This window comes from Brachycentrus maculatus, unplaced genomic scaffold (genome assembly GCF_059751285.1).
Source record: "Brachycentrus maculatus isolate JH-2025_06_01 unplaced genomic scaffold, ASM5975128v1 h1tg000067l, whole genome shotgun sequence".
NCBI lineage: Eukaryota > Metazoa > Arthropoda > Insecta > Trichoptera > Brachycentridae > Brachycentrus > Brachycentrus maculatus.
In genome coordinates, this window is record NW_028280821.1 from 708,044 (window position 1) to 732,869 (window position 24,826).

The window sequence follows — 24,826 nt, forward strand, 5'->3', positions numbered from 1 at the left end:
CACCAATTCCTTCACCTGATCACTGTTTAAAATAACTGTTAAACTGACTAAGGTTGACTAGTCAGTGCATCTCTAGTTTTCAATTTCAATTTATCCAATAATAATTCACATATCGCTCACTCCTTTCAACAACGTCATATATTAAAAAAACTTGATTTTTCAGGAGATCGTTTTTAAAGTTAAAATAAATATCAAGCCACTTATTGAACTTTTTACTCTGCAACAGATATTTTTAGGTAAAGCCTGAAGGTTTTTTCTCCATTTGAAAAATATCTAGTATATTTTAAAAAAAAAAATTAAACAATACCTTTTCTTCAAAATCCAAAAACAACACTTTCTGCCTTGTAGCGGGTAAATATTAAGTTAAAAATATGCCGTTTTTGCTGGGATATAGTACATTTTCTGAGCATTCCGAAAACATGCACAACTGAAAATTGTTAATTTTTGAAATATGACGTTGTTGAAAGGAGTGAGCGATATGCATTTCAAAGTAACATTTAAAGCGTATACATTAAAACATAAATTAATGAGTAAGCAAGAAGACTCTTGTTAAAGATATAGAAGAATCCCACTTTGGAATACCCCATCAGACACAGGGAACAGATCAATATCCGGCGTGATATTGATCTGTTCCATATGCCGATGTATAACGATCGGCAGGTTGGTCTTGTATATAGGAATGTGAAACAGTCTATGCCGACGCTGTCTTAGGTAACTATTGGGAACATACAGAACTGATAATTTTAGGATTATCGATTATACTGCGCAACAATCAATAAAAATGCGTAATCAAATACACATTCCTTCTAGTCTCTAAACTATTGTAGCCATGCATACCCTGGAGAAACTGGGTCAGGTAGAGCCAAGGATAATACCTGTACTTTCTCATGTAGAGATCTCAGATTGGACTTTCTCTACTATAAGAGAGTACTTAAGCTCATGTGGTTCCCAAGTTATGGAGCCACTTTCGAGTCCACTTCACACCAAGGAGTTATAAAAAGTTCTCAGCACGCAGGCATTTTCGAAAATCCTGGCAGTACGCAGAAGAAATCTTAACAATGAAAAGTCCTTTTTGGTTTTCGCTGTTGATATGTTATTTTCATCCATTTGAAAGATAATGGTTGACAACTAATATTACATTTGCACAGGACATGAAATTCAGTATTTATTGTTTATTGAAAGCACACAAAACTACACAATCAGAATAGGTAGATAATTTAAAGTGTACTTACTAATGTTCAATTATAACCACAGCTAAGCCTGTTATTAGTTTATCTGCGAATGTGACAACTGAATACACTACAGCGCCCTGGTCTGAATGTGGGCCAATCAAATCTGCCGTGATGCACAAACTTGATACCATAGTTATAGAGCTTCCGGCACCTTAAAATACATAATTGAATATTTTGTTTTATAAAAACGTTTCTAACTTTGAAGTATGATAATATAAAACTCCTAATTATTCATCATTTACTTTGTGTAGTACCACTAAAAACATTACATCACAACTATTAGTTTTGGAATTAGCATTCCTTCGTCAGGTCAACTATAGTCTAAAGCTGGTCTGATGGAGTCGTCAAGAAGTAAAAAAAAGTTACTTTTCAAGGGACTCATATTTATTAGCTGTGTTCAAATGGCGCAAAAGAGTGCGAGTATGGGTATGCAATCATTTAGCACTTTTGCCATTGCTGCTTTTCTTATTTTCCTACCTGCTGTCTCTCTTCCACTTTTTATCTCATTCAGCAGTAATATCATACATTGTAAAGTATTATTCTAAGCCTCGAGTTCCTGGCTGCCGAAGTACATAGTCAAATATAGTAAAATAATGTTTATCATAATTTTCATATCAAAACGGCTTGAAGTCGCATTCAAACTATGGTACTTAATTATTTTCTGTGAAGATGAATTAAAATAATGCATTTATGATATTCACATAACTCACCGAGTAACGCTGCTACTGCATATAGTTGGAAAGATCCAGAAGTAGGATCTAATGATATTGCCACCCACATACATCCCATCATACTAACCAATGACCCCAGAGTATACAATACCTGCAAATATATACCAATATCAAACACACTATTCGCTTGTGAAACTATTTCACCTCGATTAATATTCTAAATTATGAATACCAAATAGAATAAATGTTTATAAGGGATGAAAAATATATAAAGAAATTGAGAAGAGAGAGAAATGTTGCTCTGAATGCATTGAAAATTAAAATATGTTATTGTAAAAAATAATAATAATAAATATGGTCAATTCAAATACAAATCACCATTTTTGTTAGAAATCACGAAACGGTTTACCGCAGTTTTGCAGCTTTCCATCTCACAATTTAATATTTACATATACGTATATCTAGATAGTTACTTAATACAAACAATATCTACGGGTAAATGAAGGTAAAAATTTGGATTTAATCTGGTAACTATGGATAAGAGATCCTGAAAAGGTGGGTTTAGATTGAAATTCGGCAGAATTCTGGATAGATCTCAGATTCAGGGTTAAGTTCTTCCATGCTGCGGGACCAGTAATAGCGAAAGCCCTATCACGGAAATTAGTATTGAGACAGCGTTTGGGCTCCGATAGTCTGCTGATAGCTGATGTGGTTGCCAATCAAAAAGCTGCCTGTCTTTCACTGGCTATCATTAAGGTACATAACAGAGTGCTAGTGCCATGACTGATGTATGGAAGCGATACATGAAATTTGGAAAAGAAGCATAAAAGCAGAGTGAATGCAGTTGAATGTGCTAAAAATTAATGTAAGACAGAATTTAAACTATCTATGTATTAGAAAGCAATTTAAGGCTGAGTTTAAGGACAATTGAAAAGATTAACAATGGTTCTTTGAGGAGGTTTGGATATGTGGAGTAAATAACAAGGGGATTATATTTGAGAAATGTGAAGCAGACAACAGGATGAGGGCAGTCAAGTAAATCTTGGCACAAACAATTCAACCAGTCTCTAAAATCTGTTTATGTCTAAAGTCTACCTAACCGGAGAGCATTTATGACTAGATATTTGCATGTAAAAGAAGCTAGGAGTGTATGCTAGACTATGGCTACCCCTACACAATCAACATGATGGTAGCAGTATGATGCAAAGTGTATATCATTGTTTGTGAACACAGGTTAATTGTTTACCATTTGTTTTACTAAATAATTTGTATAAACATTAAACTTCTTTGTTAATCTTTTTTGTAGTAAATTATAAAATTATTTGAAAAAAGTCAAGTTAGCAAGCTCTTACCTTATTACTTATATACTGATTTCTGTATTTTAATAATAAAGAAGCAAAAAATGAAGAAATATAAGAAGCCAATGGCACACTTGCTATGGACTCCACAGTTTCTGTTGTTTCTACCGAATTAAGTCTTTCGTCTAAAAACAACGGCATATAGACCAAACTTAATGCGCTGAAGAGGCGCGACGCTACATATCTGTAAATTGAATTATTATAATTAAATAGCATTCATCAATCATTTCTAGTATATATCGACGGCCCCTACGTAAAGTACTCTATCTGCAAATTGATTACTTTAAAGGAGAGAGCTTAGAAGATTTTTTCAACATATTTTTGTTTTTTAACTAACGGTTTTATCTGAAATTCTAAACTAGTATTATACATTCAAAAACACTAAAAAATTATGTATTAAATCGTTTTAAAACCTTATGCTTTGTCAAAATTAAGTAGTTAGCGTTTTAGGAGTTCAGTTCATTTCGAAAATTCGATGTAGATAGCGTCTCATACGCCTTAAAATTAGGCGTAATTCATTTTATATATTTTTTGGTATGTTTATATTTGTAGATAATGGTCAGTTGATAACATACACAAAATATCTCAAAATTGACGAAAATGTACTTAGAGCACTTAACGTAGGGCACGTCAATATCATTGATCTTAACAAGGCTTACAATAACGCAGATTGATATAAAAGTGGTGATCGAAAAAAATTCTTTTTTTCTGCTTTTGCTGCTATATTTTTCTTTGGACCGTACAACATATTGCTCAAAGGCTCTCTTTCTACGACTTCATTATTTGCTAATTGTTCATTGTATCGTTCTTTAGATTTTCTTAAGTCTATATTCTTTTGATGCTGCAGGCCGATATGAAAGATTATTGTTAGAACGCAGCCAATAGCTGTCAACACCAGGGCGACATCCTGCAAAAAAGAACTTATTTAAAGTATTTATACTTATTAAAAGTATTTATTTATACAAATTTAATAATAACTGAAGTTTATGTTGTTATTTTATTTACCCTAAATTTGTAATCGTCTGTTGGACCAAGTGACATTATATTATTATTTTCTATTCTTAATACTCCCCATGTTATTAAATAAACAGTAACACCGGAACATACTGATGCAGTATATCTGTAAAAAAAAACACATTGATTAATACCTAAATCTTGTTCTACTTTTAACTCCTATCTACACTTAAGTGGTGTATAGCGCACCACATTGGATGATGAAGGGTTAACTCAGTCACGATAACACGAAGATAGAGTGATCAATCCAGCGCTCCAGATTCGTGAGTAAAAAGTTACAGTGTGTTTGATGCAGATAATGTAAATGAAGGATGTTACTGCTACATGAAACAAAATAGAGGAGAAAAATTATGTATTACAGAAGAGGGAAAGGACAATTTTATTGGGGCACTCTGGTTCGCATACCCACACTTGTATTAGCTTGTGTAATTGTACACTTCTAATATGCAAAAGTCCCTTGAAAATACGTACCTACTTACTACCGTCAAATATTTAAAGTATTTTTCTCTCTTACTGACTCCGTGATGCATAGGGCACTGTAGAGAATCAGTGCAGTGATATTTTGATTGTAACTATAAGATAAGGTGGTCAGCCCTATAATTCAACTTTTGGTCAATGGTGTCTGCTTCCATAGTGTAGGGGGTAGGGCATTTGACTAATAAGTATAAAGTCCCGGGTTTGTTTCCCAGAATGTCAAAATATGTTTGTGATCTTTTCACTTTAATACAGATTTGATATTAGCGCTGTGTCTAGCTGATGCAAGTCCTAAACACCATGGAGTGAGATGAGGGGCAGAAGGAGAAGAAGTAAATACATTATCTTTCATATTGTTAGTAGAAAAATCCCAGGATCTCATACATCGTAGGCAAATGTACAAACCATGTGTAGTATGTGAATGCTAAAATAAGTTCATAATTTCTTCTTCTACAAACCCTCATCCGCACCCAATGGTGCATAGTGCACTGCATCATATAAACGCAGTGTTATCTTGATTGTTAACATATGAAAGAAAGGTGATCAGCCATCCGCTTCAGGTAATATTGAATAAATATTTGACTTAAAAAAAATCATTTGTAATAATAAAATAAAAAATAATTTATGGAATTATAAATAATTACCTAATGGCTGTCAGTTCAGATCTTTCATTTAAGTTTTCAGTCAATGCAGGTATCATTGCAAGATGCGATATTTGTACGATCGCCCAGCCACATTGGAATATCACTATGACAATGGCGTAATAAAACGGTTGCCACCAAGTCAGGTATGTACCACTTGGACTCATCCAGCACCCAACGCACCTTGAGAATATTTGTGGGAAACTACACAATACTAATGCTGTACCTAGAATATAAAAAAATAATAAACTCGTAATACATAAGTTATATTAGATGTCTTAACAAAAACAATCCATATTTTATACGAAGGTCATCATACATTCCCTTTGTATAAAATGATACTTCGCTTGTATTAAAACATTTATTATCATGATATGTTGGCATTAGGGGTTAAATCCATTGTTTGTTGTTGTTAATTAAATTAATTCATACTTATTTCATATTATGATTAATTTTAAATTGACTTGCCCGCTAAATGCCATATTCGCTTGCTTCCCCAACGATCAGCAAATACTCCAACAACTGGAGTAGCTAGAGCGTCCATTACTTGACCTGCAATATAACAATATTAGCGTTTTCTTAGAATTTTCTCACGTTAAGTTAATTTATTCAAAGTGTTCAAAATAATTATATGAATTGCCAGATGTTAAAATACAATGCCTTTCCAGAAAAAAATTCAAAGCTTTTAATGATGATGTAAATTCTCACTTTTTTATTTGCTTTTGTGAAGATAGAAGATATTTATCTTACCCAAAAGCAGCATAGAGCCAGCAGCTGTGGATTCCATATCCAGCACAACTTGTAGAAATAGCAGGGTGTAGGAGAACCACATTGCAGCGCATAGGTCATTGTAGATGTGACCGACACCGAATGCGGCCTTCTGCAGCCATGTCAATGGACTGAATTAATATAAGGTGTTATTTTTTGTTGTTAAAAATTTATTTAAAACCGATCGAATGACTATAAACTTAACAGTAACTTTGAATCTGATCATTGACCGGTATAAAAATGATCACCAAACAATTAAGCTGCCGATATACCATGTATTTACCAGATATATATATGGTTTTAACCCTACTTCAACCAGTTTAACAGTTGAATTTTGGGAAGAAAATTTGTCAGTGCAGGAAATTGTAAACCACAAGTTGAAACAAGACTGTTCGAACACCGCTTGGGTTATTTAATAAAAACAAATGGGTCAATATTTGACTCGGGCAAAGCAAGACTGATTGCATTTGATGAGCCTGAGCAGTGCTCGGACTCATCAAATGTAATACAAACTCCTTGCCCGAGTCACGCTCAGGTTAGTCAGGGATCTGGTTGAATCTTTAAATCAGTTAATCAGTAAGTCAGTGAACGAATCAGTGATAGTGAATGAGATTCTCTCATAATTGGGATCTGTTTGCTCAATCGATGTATACAAATGGATCATTAAGATCCAGTTGCTCACGAACGATTTGCATCTAATTGGTATTCGGTGCAACATGAGAAATCAAAATGTTGACAGGCCAAACATTATATGAAAAAATTAAAGAATATAATTAATAATAATACTATGGTAATCATTTGATTTGTCAATATTTTTCTGTTTTATTACCCGTAGTAACCTAATGTCAAAATTGTGAGACTTTTTAATGCCGGTCAGGGGTTTTGTCGTAACACATTTTATGATGTTAAGCATAACATATTCTTTTCAATATTTATAACTTTTTTTTGTAATAAATAAAACTGTTAGAAGGTATATAGTATAAGCAATAATAACTTTTGGATTATTAGGATTTGTTGTTTGAGCTCATCACATTTTCACAGTAGGCATTTTATATACAGGTTCAATAAACAAAGTATACCGTATCATATAAAATAATATTTTAGTTCTTACATTTCTTTCACTACATATTGGTCACTGGGTCCATCGTACTGCTGGTATGGAATTGAGGAGATTCCATTCTCATCACGTTCCACATTTACATGATTATTTAGAAGTTTTTCACTCTCATCATGGGTCATTGTTATGGCTAGATGCTATTTCATTTGTTATGAAAGTAATTGCTCTCATCTGTAAAAAATGCATTTAAATGTAATTTTAAAACACATATATTCACATCATCTCTCCTACAAGGTTTTAAGGAAATGTGTCTTGACCAGTATCTAAAAAAAACACTGCTATTCTGACATAGAATCATTGGGTGAATTTGAAGGATAAACTGGTAAATTGGGCCAAATTTATACTTTCTTCTAACCATTATCTGCATCTAATATGCATAGGTCACTGAATCGCATCGGAGCAGTGTTATCTTGTTTGTTAATCAAATGAAGGCTAGGTGACCAGTCCTGCGCTTCAGGTATCAGTCCAGGGTGATAATAAATAATAAAATCACTTCTGTTTATTTTGACTGCTCCCCAGGAATTGAACCCGGGGCCTTCAGCACAGAAGTCAAACATGCTTACCACTACACTATGGAGGCGGACCAAATTTAGGGTCACCTTTTGAGTTTTAAGTGAAAAAATACATCCTGTGAGGTATCCTTAGAAAGAGCTGTAAAAATTCAATAAACTAAGTCGATTTATATTGTATATTTGTAATAACCTCTAAAAGTATAGATTTACCTATTTAATATATTGTTATCCTCGGTGAAATCTGTACTTTCTCAGCATTTCTTCTCCATGTTAAAATGGATAAATTTAAACGTTGTGTTTCACTCTCTCTTACTGCTCGCCGATAGCGTTTGAAGGAAACGTGTATTTACTAGTGCTTACTACTTGTTATTTTGTTTTTTTTAATTATGAATTTATGTTATAAGACTATTTGTTACAATACTTTTTTTTCTCCATTAGTGTATTCATTAGTGTATTTTTTTTATATTACTGTATATATGTATTATATGTACTATCTTAAAGGCTTCAGCCGTTCAATAAATAAATAAATAAAATATAAAATAAAAAAACATTCTTATTTTTAGACTATTACAATGATTTTTTTTTATGTTTAAATCATTGATTTGTTATAATAAATTAACCTGGGGTAAATTGTCCCCTTTTGCCTCTTAAGGCTTCTATCTCTGCATGTAGTTAACCAACACGGTATTGATTTGATAGTCAATTACACGAAGGTAAGGTGATCAGTTCTGCGCTTCAAATTTTTGGGTGTAATGAGTAGAATTTATTTGATTTACGAGTTTTCGAAATTTTCGCCGAATTAAGTTACAACATTAAAAAAAAAAATGACCACCACGCCGCTTCCCTGCAGGGGTAGACAGAGAGAATAAATCGCACACCAATCTGACTTTGCAAACAATCTTCGCCTCTTCCACATTCATGCATGTCCTCATACATACTCGTGGATTACTACGACTCCTGACCTGACCTCTTTCAAGTATTTTAAATATTTGATCATAGATCATTGAAATACTTAAATTTATACATCTGAAACCTGATATAAATGAAACTGTCCATACAATTTTAACTGACAATATCAGTAAATATACACATATACACATTTATATAGTGAATGCACTTACCTATGAACATTTTTTATCAATTCCTTTCAAGTTTGCACATTAGATAGTAGTAGAGTATATAATACCATTAAAAAGTTAATATAAAAGTAATATGTTTCAAATGCAATGCACCGGAGACAATCGACGAACGGACGCGGACGGTAGGAAGTGAAGAGGCGATAGTATTGACCAAGTATTGGGTGGTTATTCCACCCTAATGAAACCCGATACAAGTCAGCAGGAGTAAGCCGAGTTGCGTACAGTATCGGGTGTCTCGCAAGCAGAACGGTGTAATGTAATTTTAACAGGGTTGGCATAAATTTAGTATACATTCAATATTTTATATTTTGTGTATTAAAATCATTGATAGCTTTGTATCTGAATTTAATTTAATTTGATATCTGAAGACCACAATTTTAATAAATCAACTGGTATAGAAATTTTACATGTAAATAAAACTGGATTTTGTTTAGATAATCTAGAAAAATTAGAAATGAAAGAAAAAACCTAACCTAACCTAACCAAATTTAACTTCAGTCTACTTTTAAAAATATTCGCACTGTGATCATTTTATCATCAAGGAGAGTGTTTCATTTAATATTTTTTTAAAACACCAAAAATAAGAAATAATTTCAAATATTTTTCTGCAAGAGATTGCTTCATATATTTAAAAAAAAAAGCCTTCTTCAAAGCTCTATTCGTATCTATTTTCAATTCGAAAGAAGACCGAAAACTGAATTTCTATTTTCATCCATGTATTATATATACTAAGAGGTAACTTTTAATAATTATTATCTTTCATTACTTTGTATCGTTATGAAAATCATAATGATTTAAATAGGTACGTTCGATAATGATTTTTGACCGTTTTGTGCTTAAAGTATTTTTTAGTTCGATGGCAGCGCCGTCTGTTGGAAGTAACAGCAACACACCAAATACTAAACATTGGTCATTGTGGACAGCGCGTTTCTTGACAGTTGCTGTCACTGAGCAATTTCAATCTTTTCGATTGCGTTGTTATTTTATAGAGTTTAAATGTTTTCGTCGCGTTATAAACATTGTGAAATTAAACGTATTACAAATAGGTGCATTCTATTTTCTATCTTTTTTATTAAAGTGAAATGAGCTACCGCAATGTTTAAAATATAGGTGATAATTTTGACAAAGGTGTAATAATATATATTTCATTAATTATTTTTTCCTTCATAAAACGCACAACCCTAATTTCGTGTAACGTGTATATGTAATAGTGACTGCTGGAGGTATTTTCCCTAAGTAAGGTCAAAAACAGAGGTGTTTAAATAAGAATATAATACAAAGTATCTAGGGACTACATTTCTAGTTTAAAAACACATTTTGTTTCATATCTTATCGTTCATGTTTGGAGTTCTTATCTTAATTAAACATTAATGCATACATATTTTTTATGTACGTTAATTCATTCTAGAAAGCTGCTAAAGAAAATGACAAAAAATATTTGATGAGAATTTTGTGCTATTTTCAACTGGCAACATTGTTTCCATCAACAACATAATGCAAATTATTATTTCACATGTACAAATAAATATATTAAAAGATGTTGCATTATTTGAACCACATCTTTTAAATCGTGTATTACTTAACTACAGGTTACCTTAAAAAACTTTCACATCAGCAGTAGCTTGTCCAACTTATAAAACCTTAGTATGTACGTACTATTCTTTTTCCATTTATTGTCCTAAATTTTGGTAATATCCTTCACTCTGCACTCTTTCAGTATCCCATTAAACATATTCCGTGTCTAGTTCAAGAATCTCACATTGATTTTATATGATTGACAGCCATGATAACACCGCGTCGATCCAATGGGGTGCAACACTGCATACAAATATGTATCAGAAGACAAGTATGTCTACAGACTGACAAAATAAATTGTTAAATAGATTGTATAAAATTAATATTATTTAATTAAAATCATATGAGTCGCTGGCATGTGATTTTGACCTAGTGACCAATGTTTTTCCAAAAATAAGTTTGCATGAAAAAGATATCACGATGATTAGTACTTCGTATACTTGAAAAAATATCCGTATCGGAATGAAAATGTGTCCGTGTCGTCATGATTGGTCCCAGAAAACTTTTAAAAATTTAAATTTATTTATTAAAATTATAATCAAATCATCTAGATAATATATTACATATTCTGAAATAATAATAATGATAATATATTATATATCGGGGGAAGTTACACAAAAATAATTATAAACCAAAAATTTGAGCTGAGCTACAGACTCCATAGTTTATTCACCACTCCACACATGACATTTATTGGATGAAAAATATTTGCAAAATAAAATCAAATATCCTGACTAAAGTAAATTATTGCCTATTTCAGTTAAACATCTACATACATTACATCTACTTCACATCACAAACATGATTTCCCACTAACGCATATTGACATATTAAAACAAGATAGTGACGCGTTAGGTATATTATAATACATTACATTTACCACGTTATTTATTAGAAAATACTATCTACCGATCTACAATAAATGTTTTCAATAAAGTATTACAAATAATTATTATTTACATCAAGTTTTGTATTTAAACAACTTATACTTTTTAAAAAGTTCCTTAAACAACTATATAGCTTTTCCACTTTTATTTTATTCGACCTGTGACTGGGGTTTTTGTCATAACCATCATCATTAGACTGGTATGATGTCGGTAACGATGAAACCCGGCCACTGGTCAAACAAAAATAGGGGAATAATTTATATAGTTGCTGTTTTATTATATAAAATGCAGTTCCACCAATAAAAGTCAATAGAAAAATTTGAATCTGAAAGGTATCTTGGTACTGACTAACCCATTACGAAAACATCGTGAAAACCTTCAATACCTCATCAACAAAAGAAAACTTCATATACAATAATATAATATATCTACAATTTTGAAGTATAAAAAAAAAAACAAAAAATTTTCTTACTTAATTCTCGCATTGCCAACGAATGATAAGATTTGATATTTCTTGCTGATTTTACCTTACGAAACCTTCTACTAGATTTGAACATAAGCTGTTGTAAGGATTTCATAGATGTCGCTATAATAAATTTGTGATGAAGAAAATAAACATCGGTTTACTTTAAACCTTTCTGTAAAAAAAATCATATTTTATTAGCTTAGTAAATATATTTTCCAACTTATAAAAATCATTTTTATGTGTTTAACAACAGATGGGTTTAATTTTAAATACAAGTCGCCAAAACCCGTATGTCGCCAAAATTAACTACGCTAAAAATACGTGGAAAGAGCTTTTATTTTCACAATGTAAATTACTTTTTTTTTCAGAAACTCTTTTATTAGTATGTGAGGTCTGCTAAGTAAAAAGCTTATTTTCATCTCACCAATAGATGTCTCTAGTAAGTTCTAGTGATTCAAAAACAATGTTTCGAAATTGGTTAATATATATAGAAATTAATAATATATCTTCCAAGAATTTGAGTAGTGTGGCTGTCAATAATGGGTAGAATTGGTGAATGTTACACGTGTGTAAAGTGATCACTTAAACCAGCCTACGACAGTCGTCAGCCCCGTAAATGCCCAGACTTCCATATTCTTCTTGATCTTTGATGAGATGTCAAAAAATAATATGAAAATAACTCCTGTAATTGGGGATAATCCAGATTTTGTGAACAAGTATTTAGACACCTCAAAATGTAAATAAATTACTTTAAATTATGTACCTAATGAAATATTTTTATAAAGGAATAAATGTGAACTGTCTGAAGGTTTACAACAAAAGTATATAAAAATACATTTGTATGGTTGACCTTGGTCAACTGAAAGTTTTTTTTAATTCATCTTGCGATTTGCAGGAATTGTCCCCGCGATGCCAGTTTCGTGGTCCGGCACAGACCTTTTTTCAAAATTACCTAACGTCCAATTTATTCGGAAACATAGCTACGGCTTATGCAACACCGCTTTTAACGTTCTTACTTACTAACTTAGTTAACTCCATAAGTTTCGTAGCCTATTTCTACTTGTGAGTTGGTTTACTCTTTGCGTTTAAAGTTACTATAACTTCATGTATTTCACGAGTGAAAATTTTAGGCAAAACACTCAGTTTCTCGCTAAAGGCATGACCTTAAACAATCTTACTTAGGTAAATTAAGAAGGAAGTTACTTAGGTAAATAATTTTAGTTCTATGATTTTACTTGTGAGTTTCCATAGGGTATAAGTTTACTTATGTAGAAGGTATAAACTGTATTATCTAACACTTTACACAGGGCTTTCTTTAAACGAAAAAGGTCCCGGAACTCAATTCATGACAAGCTTTTTACTTTAAAAAATGTTAATTACAATACCACATTTCATGATTTTGACGATTTATATAAATGTGGATAGTAATTACGTAAGTGCAAACATCGATTCGTCTAATCGATATTGACTTTTTTTAAATGTATCCATGAAAAAAGGTGCTGGAACGCCGTTCCACCGCGTTACATGGCAAAGAAAAAGCCCTGCTTATATAATATATACTTAACAATCACTACCCAACCATATCGCTGTGATTATTAGAATTCTCGACAGCGAAAATAATAAAATTTACATATTTATTTAAAATTAATAATTACGATTTTTTGCTTACGTGTGAAACCTTTAAAAGCATCTAATATAACGTGAAAATAATAAATAATACGTTAGCCATTTATAACTACACGAAGTATAATAACGAATAATGACATGCAAGTAAGTGTTGATGGTAGCTTTATTCAAAATTTACGGTTTTCGGTGGTTTTTACGGATAATTAGGTTTTCAATTTATTTTGTTTCACAGGCTATAAATTTTGTATGAGCTAATATATAATGTTGGTGACTTATATTGATTATAAAATACGAATTTCTCCTATACCAAGTATGTCGGTACCTACCTACTTTCGAAGAGAATGTTTATTTTATCCATATTTAAATATAATACATATACCTACTACGTTATATCATGTTTTTTGGTAGAAATAAAAACCAAATTTTAAAACTACAGAATGCTTGTAATTTTATACTAAAATAGATAGCTAAAATGGGTTAAAAAAATTAAATGATAAAATTATCAGTCAAAATTTTAAAAAAAGGTATATAAACTACGCACACACGCACACACACGCACACACACGCACACACACGCTACACACGCACACACACGCACACACACGCACACACACGCACACACACGCACACACACGCACACACACGCACACACACGCACACACACGCACACACACGCACACACACGCACACACACACTTACACAGTGGTGTGCACAGAAAATCAGGTTAGGCAGTAGAAGTAGGTATTATGGTAAGCTGGTACTACTTACTAGGGTAGGCAGTAGAGGTAGGTAGTAAGGTATGCTAGGTACTACTTAGTAAGGTAGGGTTGGTACCGATTGCGTTATATTAATCACCCTATCGGAAGACGTTATAATTTTTCCAAATGCCGTCGTACGTCAATCACATTCGACATTTGTGAACTAGACAACTGCAGTATACAAACAGATTGATAAAACGGGCACAAATATGTATCAACACTGTATACATATGTGTGTGTGTGTGTGTGTGTGTGTGTGAGTATATATATATATATATATATATATATATATATATATATATATATATATATATATATATATATATATATATATATATATATATATATATATATATATATACACACACATAGTGTTCTTTTAAAGATTTTTTACCATCCTATACGATATAAATATCCTATTTCAGTATTTTAATGTCCTTTTTACAGATGTTATTCAAATGGAAGCCATCATACTGAAATATCTCTAACGGATCTTTTTAGAACATTAAAGCTCGCATAATTTCGGAGCTAGGATATTTTTCATCTACCTATTCCTTTTTCTGACCTGCATATTATGTTTTCCTGATTCTGGTACTTTCAAGACATTTTATGACACCATAAATGAGGATGATCATTTAAATATCCATTTTAGTCTTTTCCTTTAAAATAGTGATAAGAATTTGGAATTTTCGCAAATAATACTTGTGCAATCAAAATAGCGTTTTCACGTTTTAAACAAAAAATCTTGGAAAGGAATATGTGCTATTAAATAATTGATAAAAATTTGGAATATTCGCCGTAAATAATTGCTCAATTAAAATGTCGTATTCATGATATAAATAAAATCTATTGGATAGAATATCTCTTGGATTTTAAACTAATCTAAGGGATTATCCCTTTTTGTTTTTGTATTGTAGTTACGTCAGTCGCGTAAGTTGCCTAAACACAGGGAGAATTTCATTAATTTGTTAAATGGAAAATAAGAAAATAGAAAGGACACACATTTCTAATTTGGTTGACGATGCTGCTATTACAGTTCAAAAAACTGTTTTCCAAAAAAAAAATACCTGTCAAAGGTAAAAACACATATCATCTATCTAAAATCACGCGCGTATTTAAGGTAAATTTGTGTCAAAATTAAAAGCAATCGGTGAATAACTTACAATCAACAAACAAACATTTACAAGTAAACATGTTTTATGTATAATGTTTGATGCATATGTATAATTTTTAATATCAATAATGATTTACGCATCAAAAATAATGATTATTTAAATATGTTTGACATAAAGCTTTTAATTACATAAGTACACACTTGAAAAATTGTTTCAAAAGATATAAAATATTGACAAAATAAAAATAAAAGTTTTAATGTATTATGTTTCAGATTTTTCAATGAGAAAAGTTATGTTAATTTATGTTATCTATAACAAATTTATGATTATTTTTATGTCTTAATCGTACAAAACTAAACCCATTTACAATTTAAACAACTTCAGCTTCAAATAAGCAGAAAATTATTAGCGATTAAAAATACAGTATAATCTAAAGTATGTAATTTGAGTTGGTACAAGCATGATGTCGTGTAAATAATTACATAATTGAACCCCAATTATAATCCATAAAAGTCGTAGGTAACCATTTTAGATACATACGTAGGTTCAAATTAATCCTTTAAATAATAATTATTTGATAGTAATGATGTGATTATTTTCTGGTGTATTTTTTCTTCACCTTTTAACAAACTACTTGTTTTGGATATAAAAAAGTATGAGTTGGTAGCCAAGTGTTAAGAAGATAACATTGAAACTCGATAGTGTTATGTTGTAATATGAGTCAGTTTTCAGTTAAGAAGAAAAAAAAACAATTCGCTAATATGCGATATTTTTAATCGATTAAGGCTTCTACTCATTTCGCAGGCATCCGATATGGGAACCCAATATCATATCATCAATATTGGTAAAAAAGGTCGACTAATTTCCACTTAAAAGTGACCTGTGGTCTTCATTGAAACCCGATCACATCCGCAATAATTTATTGAAGACTCTCATGTGCAACTCAGTAAACCTACCCACAATGTATAATATATGTGTAGTTTACAAAATGTAACTGAAAATTTTACAAAATTTAACATATATTTGGACAAAATAAAACCACAAATTTGTTTGCCTTTTTCCTTATTCATTTTATTTGACCGGGTTTGGTCGTAACCAACACTATGAATCCCGGTTACCGGTCATAGGTTGTTGTTTTACTATATAAAAATACAGTTTAATCAAAAAACGTCAGTACACAACTAAAATGTAACATCTATCTACCGGAACTTTATTTTATAGATTATATTTAAAAAGTATATTTTATATTATGAATAAGGAACACGATAAAGAATATTCATTTTTAATTTAACTTGGTAAAGACTTCTTTAAAAAAATGTATTGTAACACGTGTTTTCATGCATTCCGCATCATTTTCAAACATTGTATAAATATTGTATATATACATGCGCAGGTATCATAATAGATTTAAGAAAAAGTGGTACTTACCAAGTGAAATTAAAAATGAGTAGGTATTACCAAAAAAATAATGTCGAATCAATTAATGGAATAGATGTGTACACTACGTTTAAAACGTATCCATCATTGAAGAAGACAAAGTTTTTGTCGAAACCAGTGGAAAAAATAATACTTAAAATATCAGTGATTGTAATGTGATCATTTTACAAAGCTTATAAAATATGCTTTAAAGTATCATCGAAATTTTAAAAAAATACATGCATATCTTTGAAATCAATTTGTTTAATCTGATTGTGATGGGTTGATTGATTTAAAGATGTTACTTTAACGTAAATTACACGAATCAAATCTTATTTCGGAACGTCTTTCTGACAAAGGTCACCTAAATGCGTATTGTAATTAAATTAAGAATTATGAAAGGATGCTCTCTTAGCTAAAGTTGACTATAAATCTCTGTATTTTAATTATGAAGATATATTTAATTACCCACGAAGTGCCCGGAATGTGAGTAAAAAGCGACGATTTAATATTCCCTTGGTACGTATCTTACTGCGAGAATATCTTTATAATCAACTTTATATTCATTCAGCTCTGGATTTTCTTTTAACGACGAAGATAAAAGGTTCTGTGGAGATTTCTCTCAAGAAAAAGATCTCACGGATGCTGAATTTTTAATTACTGCGAAAGTCAAAGCTTTTATTTCTATTTGTAACTTTAATTCCTTATAAAAAAATATTTCACAGTATCTTATATCCACCCCATTATTGAAATATTAATTATTATTCTTAAAATTATAGAAATTTCATAGATTGATTTGGCTGTCACTTTGTTATAATTTATATCCATTTTTTATTTGAAATTGACTGGCTAAATACCACTTTTTCTTTCAATCTATTATGACACGTGTAACGATGCATTCCCCATTATTATCAAACACCGTATCATACATATAAGGAAATATATGTATTTTATATTATAGGTTTGTCACGTGAACTCCATTAGCTATTTTATTGTACACATGTGTGAAAAATATGAACGTACCTACATATGCATAATACGTTTATTCATTTCAGATCATAGTTAGAGCATGAATTAATTACTTAATACTTGATATATATATATATATATATATATATATATATATATATATATATATATATATATATAAAGAAATAAATATTTTTAAAACTATAGAAACGTCATGTGGACTCCATTAACTACTTTGAATAGTGTTTGAATGTAAATATGAATATTACGTTTATTCATTCCAGATCATGATCGCATATAAAGTTAAGGCTATAAGTATTTATTGAATACTGAAAATATATCATCCATAACTATTGTATTGTATGTGTAAAAAATACGAGAAAATTGTATGAAGGTACCAATAAACATTACGTTTATTCGTTCCAGATCATGATCGCATACAAAGTTAAAGCTATAAGTATTTATTGAATACTGAAAATATATCATCCTTAACTATTGTATTGTATGTGTGAAAAATACGCGAATAGTGTATGAAGGTACCTATGAACATTACGTTTATTCATTCCCGATCATGATCGCGTACATAGTTAAGGCTTTAATCGGCTGCAATCCACAACAGCCTCAGGGTATCTGTGATCTATGCATAAGCCAATCTCTGTCTTCTGTCTTGATATAATTTCAATTAAAATAAGGGGAAAGCCAACAAGCCCGTGGGTTATTTTGACGTGAATTAAACGACATTTGCTGTAGGTAATGTCACTGTTGCAAATAACTACCGCGGTTGCTATATTGTTTCAATTAAGACAATATTATCCTTCTTACAATAAGATTTATGACGATGCAATTCAGTTCGAATTATTAAGAAATATAACCGCTTTTGTACTTATCAAATACGTCTTAGAATCAAATATAATGAATTTAATCAATTTGAAATACTTTTACTAACTATCAATTTGATAAATCAATGAATTAATGATTTATATCAATTATGGTACAGTATTTCCTAATCAAATCCGGAATATTATACAATCGTATTTGAGTAACAGACGCAAATACTGTGATCAATTAATAGAGCTGCATTATGATGTAATTATCTACGTTCTATTAATGCCTACACATATTTCGAACTGCTCAGTTTTTAAGTGAATATTCGTTTTTGTATTGATTTTAAAGTATTTTTTTTTAAAACTGTTAACTGCGTTTTGCGAATATTGGATATATATATCATTTTTTATTAATATCTTCATAAGTTGCTCACTCCTTTCAACAACGTCATACATAAAAAAAATTGATTTTTCATGAGATCGTTTTCAATGTGTAAAAATATAATAAAATGTATTAAAAACAAGTATCAAGCCTTTTATTGAACTTTTTACTGCGCAACAGATCTTTTTAGGTAAAACCTGAATGTTTTTTTCTCCATTTGAAAAATATTTAGTATATTTAAAAAAATAATCAAACACTACCTTTTCTTCAAAATGCAAAAACAATACTTTCTGCTCTGTAGCAGGTAAATATTATGTTAAAATTATACTGGTTTTGCTGGGATATAATACATTTTCTGGGCATTCCGAAAACATGTAGGTACAACTGAAAATTGACGATTTTTGATTTTTGACATTGTTGAAAGGAGTGATCGATATGAGAACTTATATAAGTCTACAAGGTGATAAGTCTTCAGTTTCAGTTTCATAAATATTAGTCTAAGAAAGTAATTGACAAAATATTTTTTTGACATCTAACATAGTCATAGAAAGAAAAGAGATTTAAAAAGTATTTGGACATACTCAAGAATGTTGTGAATATTTTTTTAAACTCTTTTTTTACGATACTTATCTGAAATGTCGTGTAAGGTAGAAAAATATTTTTCGTGGTGGAAAGTAACCGATACGCATTATATACAATATACAATACGTATATATTTGTAAACATAATATTGCTTTCGTTGTATTGCTAAGATGAATTCCAGGTAAACAATCTAATTGTGTGTAAAATACCTACAAAATCAATAAAATAAAAATCAATTAAAAAAAATTACAACAGATTTAAATTTGAAAGATACTACTACGGTGTTTAACTATTTATAAACTTAAAAAAAAAAGCGAAAACTTTATTTTCAACCAATTTTATTTTAAAAAATAGTATCAATTCGCCCCTTAAAAAGTCGAGGTATTTGTCGAAAACCGTTGAAAAAATAGTACCAAAATAAATGTGGTGATATAAACATAATATCAGAGTTTTAATCTTGTAATAATGTTTTATCTTCCATTTTATATGTTGTATCCGCAACTGAATAATTGAAAAGAATAACTGCAAACGAAAAAGCATCGTTAATTTCTGAATCGTAATCTCTTTCCGCTTATGAGCTCCTGTATAGTGTAAAAAATAGCTACTACGATTGAATATTTTTTGAAGTGATGTAATAAGTAATATTATATTATAGTAGCTGTTATAAAACTTACATCAATTAGTCATCCTGGATGGTGTAAAAAATAGCTACTAAGGTTGAATATTTTTTTGAACTGATGTAATAAGTAATATTATGTTATAGTAGCTATTATAAAGCTTACATTAATTAGTCATCCTGGATAGTGTAAAAAATAGCTACAACGATTAAATATTTTTTTGAACTGATGTAATAAGTAATATTATATTATAGTAGCTATTATAAAGCATACATTAATTATGTATCTGGTTTAAATAGCGACATCGTCAGTGTTGCCGAAAGTAAATCTGCCATCGTGAGCTTCTGTCGTGGTGAACCAATTAAAATGCCGTCGCTCAATAGGCCTGCGCTCAATTTCACAGCGAACCGATCCCAAAAATGGGAATTGCGTCATTTAAACATGCCTTATTTATAATTTTGTTACAAAAGCTACCGAAATCGAAAGTAACGCAAAGGGGGAAGCTTATTTCGTTATTCAATGAAAAGTTGTCTTTACTCGTAATAGCGATAAATTATAGCTAAAATAAGGCCAAGTGAATTTACGTTTTGACATCTCAACATAGACGAAGAAGAATATGGAAGTCATTTAAACATACCTTATTTACATTATAAACATATCCTATTTAAAAGGTTTGTTTATTTACAGGGCTTATGATCTGTCATAGGCTTTACACGCGTGTAACATTCACTATTCTACCCATGATTGAAAACCACATTACTAACAATTTTGGAACTCATAGATATATCATAAATCTTATGACGCTTTATGTTTGAGTTCACGGGAGTCATCTATAGTTGGTTTGAGAGACTCTTTTATTTAGATGAATGTAAAATCTTAACCGGTTTATTTTACATTGGTAGACTAAAAACATGGTTTTTAATTTTTATGCAGCTTATATTTTGTCCAGATTATTTTATTCACCACAATTTTGGGTACGTCCAAATCCTTGTTCACTGTGATCAACCTTATAAACAAGGATTAAGACACAAGGGCAGCTTGTGTACTACACGGAATTTTACCGTCCGGCAGTCCGGTTTTGAAAAACAAAAGCGACTACGACAGTTTAGCGTGATCGAATTTACGCGCACCGTGATCACGCACCGATCGAGCACACCGATCCGAAGAAAGAAAGACAAAAGCACAAGCCTATCCAAGCCAATCATCCGTTTTATATACTAACTGAAGTGCCGGACAGTAAAATTCCGTGTAGTGCACAAACGCCCATATAGTGTGAACCTCATGCAAACCTCAATACCAATTTTAAAATATTTATTATAACAAATTATTTATTAATTGATTTCACAGTCGCTTTATGGTAATATCTATCTATTTTTTATTAAAACTTTTAAATGCAAATTCCACTATTTCTTAAAATCCATAACACGATATTATCTAACACTGCAATACGATGTATGATAATGATGTTGACTACATATAAACTCGTGTCACAATAGATTTAAGTATTTAATTTAAATAAAATTAAAATGCATTTATTTCAAATGTCGAATGGCTATTATTGGCATACAGTTTATCAATACGAACGTTGTCTAAAGAAACGAGGTGTTGTCTAAAGAAAAATCATTATGGCGAATGATACAAAACTACTTTTGTTGAATATTTATTTTTCCTACAATTCTGTTTTCTGATTATTTTATTTATCAGGTTCTTACCTTTGAAGGGTGTTCTAACCAGTGTTTTAATTTTCAAAGCGAAAATTTCTCGTGGTGTAAACCAATAATATAATAAATTTTATCCTCCGACCTTAGCAGGTAAATATAATAATACCTTATTTTCTATTCACAAACTTGTATGCAAACATTGGAAAACAATCCCTAATAATATCGTAAAATCAATAAATCATACTGGAAACAGGTCGTGTGTTCGGATCACGACTGTAGGAGACAATCGGCGCAGTAAAGGGTACTGGGAGTATGTAGGTTCGATGCCAGGAGAGATTCAAAGACACAGTTACACGCCAGCGCAAGTACCGCAAGTTGGCCCAATTCATTAGGCTATGCTTTCCTTGTATGCCAAAGATACACAGATATCCCATTCAAATTACTTGATCTATTATTCATTGTATGACCAGTTCAAATATTAGTCCGTTGTGTTCAATGGCTCGTACATAATATATTTGATATAATATTATATATGGCCGTGCCTTTTGATCACTGTACCGCTTGGATTCCATGATACATTGGTGTATTGTAGAACGCAGTCAAATTCATGCGTTTATCATTTAAAAAATAATGAGTTTTCGTAATCCTATAACGGCCAACACAAATACTAAATTTCGACTCTTTCCCGACTAATATTTGTAGTATAGGTTGAGATAAAGCATATTTTTTTTGAAGATGGAAGTCTAAGCATCCCAGAGCTTACGATCTAGCATTTGGCTGATCAAATTGAATCGTTCGTAGGTAGTCGATTCTCAAGTTGGATTTTTTCTTTGCTGTCGTTTTTGTCACCTGGTGAAAAATTCTACAAAAATCACAGCAATAATACCTAAATATTTACTTTATAGGCGTCTCAACATGACATCTATTTTTTATGAAGGATGATGGAAGTCTGAGCATCCTATGTCTTACCTACAACCTAGGATTTGGCTGGTCAAAATAATCACACTTCGCTCACTCCTTTCAACAATGTCATATACATATCAAAAATCGTCAATTTTCAGTTATGCATGTTTTCGGAATGTCCAGAAAATGAACTATATCCCATCAAAATCGGCATATTTTAACTTAATATTTACCCGCTACAGGGCAGAAAGTGTTGTTTTTGCATTTTGAAGAAAAGTAATTGTTTAATTATTTTTTTTAACACATTAAATATTTTTAAAATGAAAAAAAAAACATTCCGGTTTTACCTAAAAAGATCTCTTGCACAGTAAAAAATTCAATAAGTGGCTTGATATTTATTTTTAATACATATTATTGTATTTTTAAACTTTAAAAACGATCTGAAAAATCAAGTTTTTTGATAAAAAATCACGTTGTTGAAATGAGTGAGCGACTTGTGTAACATTCATCACTCTCCCATTATTTAATATCTATATTGCATTATTCTTTTAAAAATTATGTTATGTTGGTGGATTCCTTTCACATGTTAATTTTTATTTGATGTATTTGGAAATATGACGTATAAGTATTACTTAGAGGTCGATATTAAAAAAAAAAACTTTGTATTAATAATTTCAGTAAAGTCCATAATCAGCGATGAAATTCAAAATTTTAATGAACCGGTTCGCCCTCTAGGTACAACCCCTACCCCCCCATATTTTTTTTCATTTATTAATTTATTTGTTTTTTATCCTGCACATAATAACTGAGAATGCTCCAAATATTATAGTAGGTACAGATTTAAAAGTAAATTAAAAGTAATGTAACAATGTTGTAGAATATATATCATAATATATATGCAAGCTCTGTAACAAACTAGGTATCTACATCCTACATGAAATAACTAAAATAATAATAATAATGAACAGAGTACATAAAAGAAAATAACAAAAAGATAATTCATAACATTTTGAGTGTGTCCAAATACTTGTTCACAAAATCTGGATTATCTCCAATTACGGGAGTTATTTTCATATTATTTTTTGACATCTCATCAAAGATGAACAAGAATATGGAAGTCTGGGCATTTACGGGGCTGACGATCAAAAAATAATTCAGTCAGTTTTATTTAAATACTTCCAAATTGCCTTTTGGTTGTCGTCTACATGCTTTGATTTGCCCTTTTTAATCCTAGTGTCATCAGCTGTGTGGTTACATTTTCTTAACCAAGTTTGTGCTCATGGAACTGGGTCCCAGGTATCGAATGGAAGACCTATCAAATCAATCATCATCAAATTATCTACATTTTTAATATTAAGGCGACTTCTTTTATCTCCGATACATGATCTCAATCCGAAAATTATGTGACAACAAAGGGTTAGGGACCGGTTCGGCGAACTCTTAAATTAGATACTCTTAATTAAACTCGAAAAACTTAGGCACAGGTTCTAGCGAACCAGTGCGAACCGGCGGAATCCCATCACTGTTTATAATAATTATATAAATAATCCGATTAAATAATTTCCCGGTAGTTACTTTTTTATCTAATAATCAGGAAACGACAATTTTTCTTCTAAGTGAAGAGAAACCATTCGTCACGTAATAAATCTAAAGCAAAAGGTGCTTTATTTTGACAAATCAAATAATAATAGTTGAAATTCGTTTTCACACGTTTTCACCATTTAAGGAAAAGGTTGAGACGAAAGATAAATGGACTCGAATGATCTACGGTTTGTGAGCTTATTGGAGATTTTTTTAACTTTCAATTTCTTCACGTTATGCACGATGTCACGACTGTTCATCTGTTTCGAATTGATTTCATTGGAGAAAAATAAAATAAGAAATTTTTTCAAGTATTATTTCTTGACCATTTTATTATTATAACCGCAACAAGTCATTCACGGGCAATATCAAACTTTTCCTCTTATGGAGGTTAAATATTTTTTGTATTATTTTTAAACAGTGAATGTTTTAAATATAATACGATTTTTTAGATGGGAGTTGCAATTATTATTTACTTTGCTCAGTATGTACAAGGTTTATAAATTACTGTGTTGATTATTGTTTCTACCAGAAAAA

The 24,826-nt window shown here is 30.8% G+C and overlaps 1 protein-coding gene across 3 annotated transcripts in view; it reads right to left on the reverse strand.

The window, feature by feature from the left end:
• Positions 1-24,826, reverse strand: part of LOC148311329 (major facilitator superfamily domain-containing protein 12-like) — a 291,504-nt gene that overhangs the window by 247 nt on the left and 266,431 nt on the right. The window contains exons 1-10 of one of the 3 annotated variants that reach the window (XM_088256799.1): positions 8,909-9,184; positions 7,270-7,446; positions 6,141-6,289; positions 5,859-5,942; positions 5,394-5,616; positions 4,267-4,381; positions 3,921-4,168; positions 3,256-3,445; positions 1,943-2,054; positions 1,233-1,383 (exon numbers count right to left, since the gene is read on the reverse strand). In XM_088256799.1, coding sequence (XP_088112925.1) covers positions 1,233-1,383; positions 1,943-2,054; positions 3,256-3,445; positions 3,921-4,168; positions 4,267-4,381; positions 5,394-5,616; positions 5,859-5,942; positions 6,141-6,289; positions 7,270-7,397 — 1,400 coding nt within the window. In that variant the 5' untranslated portion in view covers positions 7,398-7,446; positions 8,909-9,184. Of the gene's footprint in view, positions 1-1,232; positions 1,384-1,942; positions 2,055-3,255; positions 3,446-3,920; positions 4,169-4,266; positions 4,382-5,393; positions 5,617-5,858; positions 5,943-6,140; positions 6,290-7,269; positions 7,447-8,908; positions 9,185-24,826 lie in introns of those variants that run through there. The other 2 variants (XM_088256800.1, XM_088256801.1) reach the window with 2 other exon arrangements.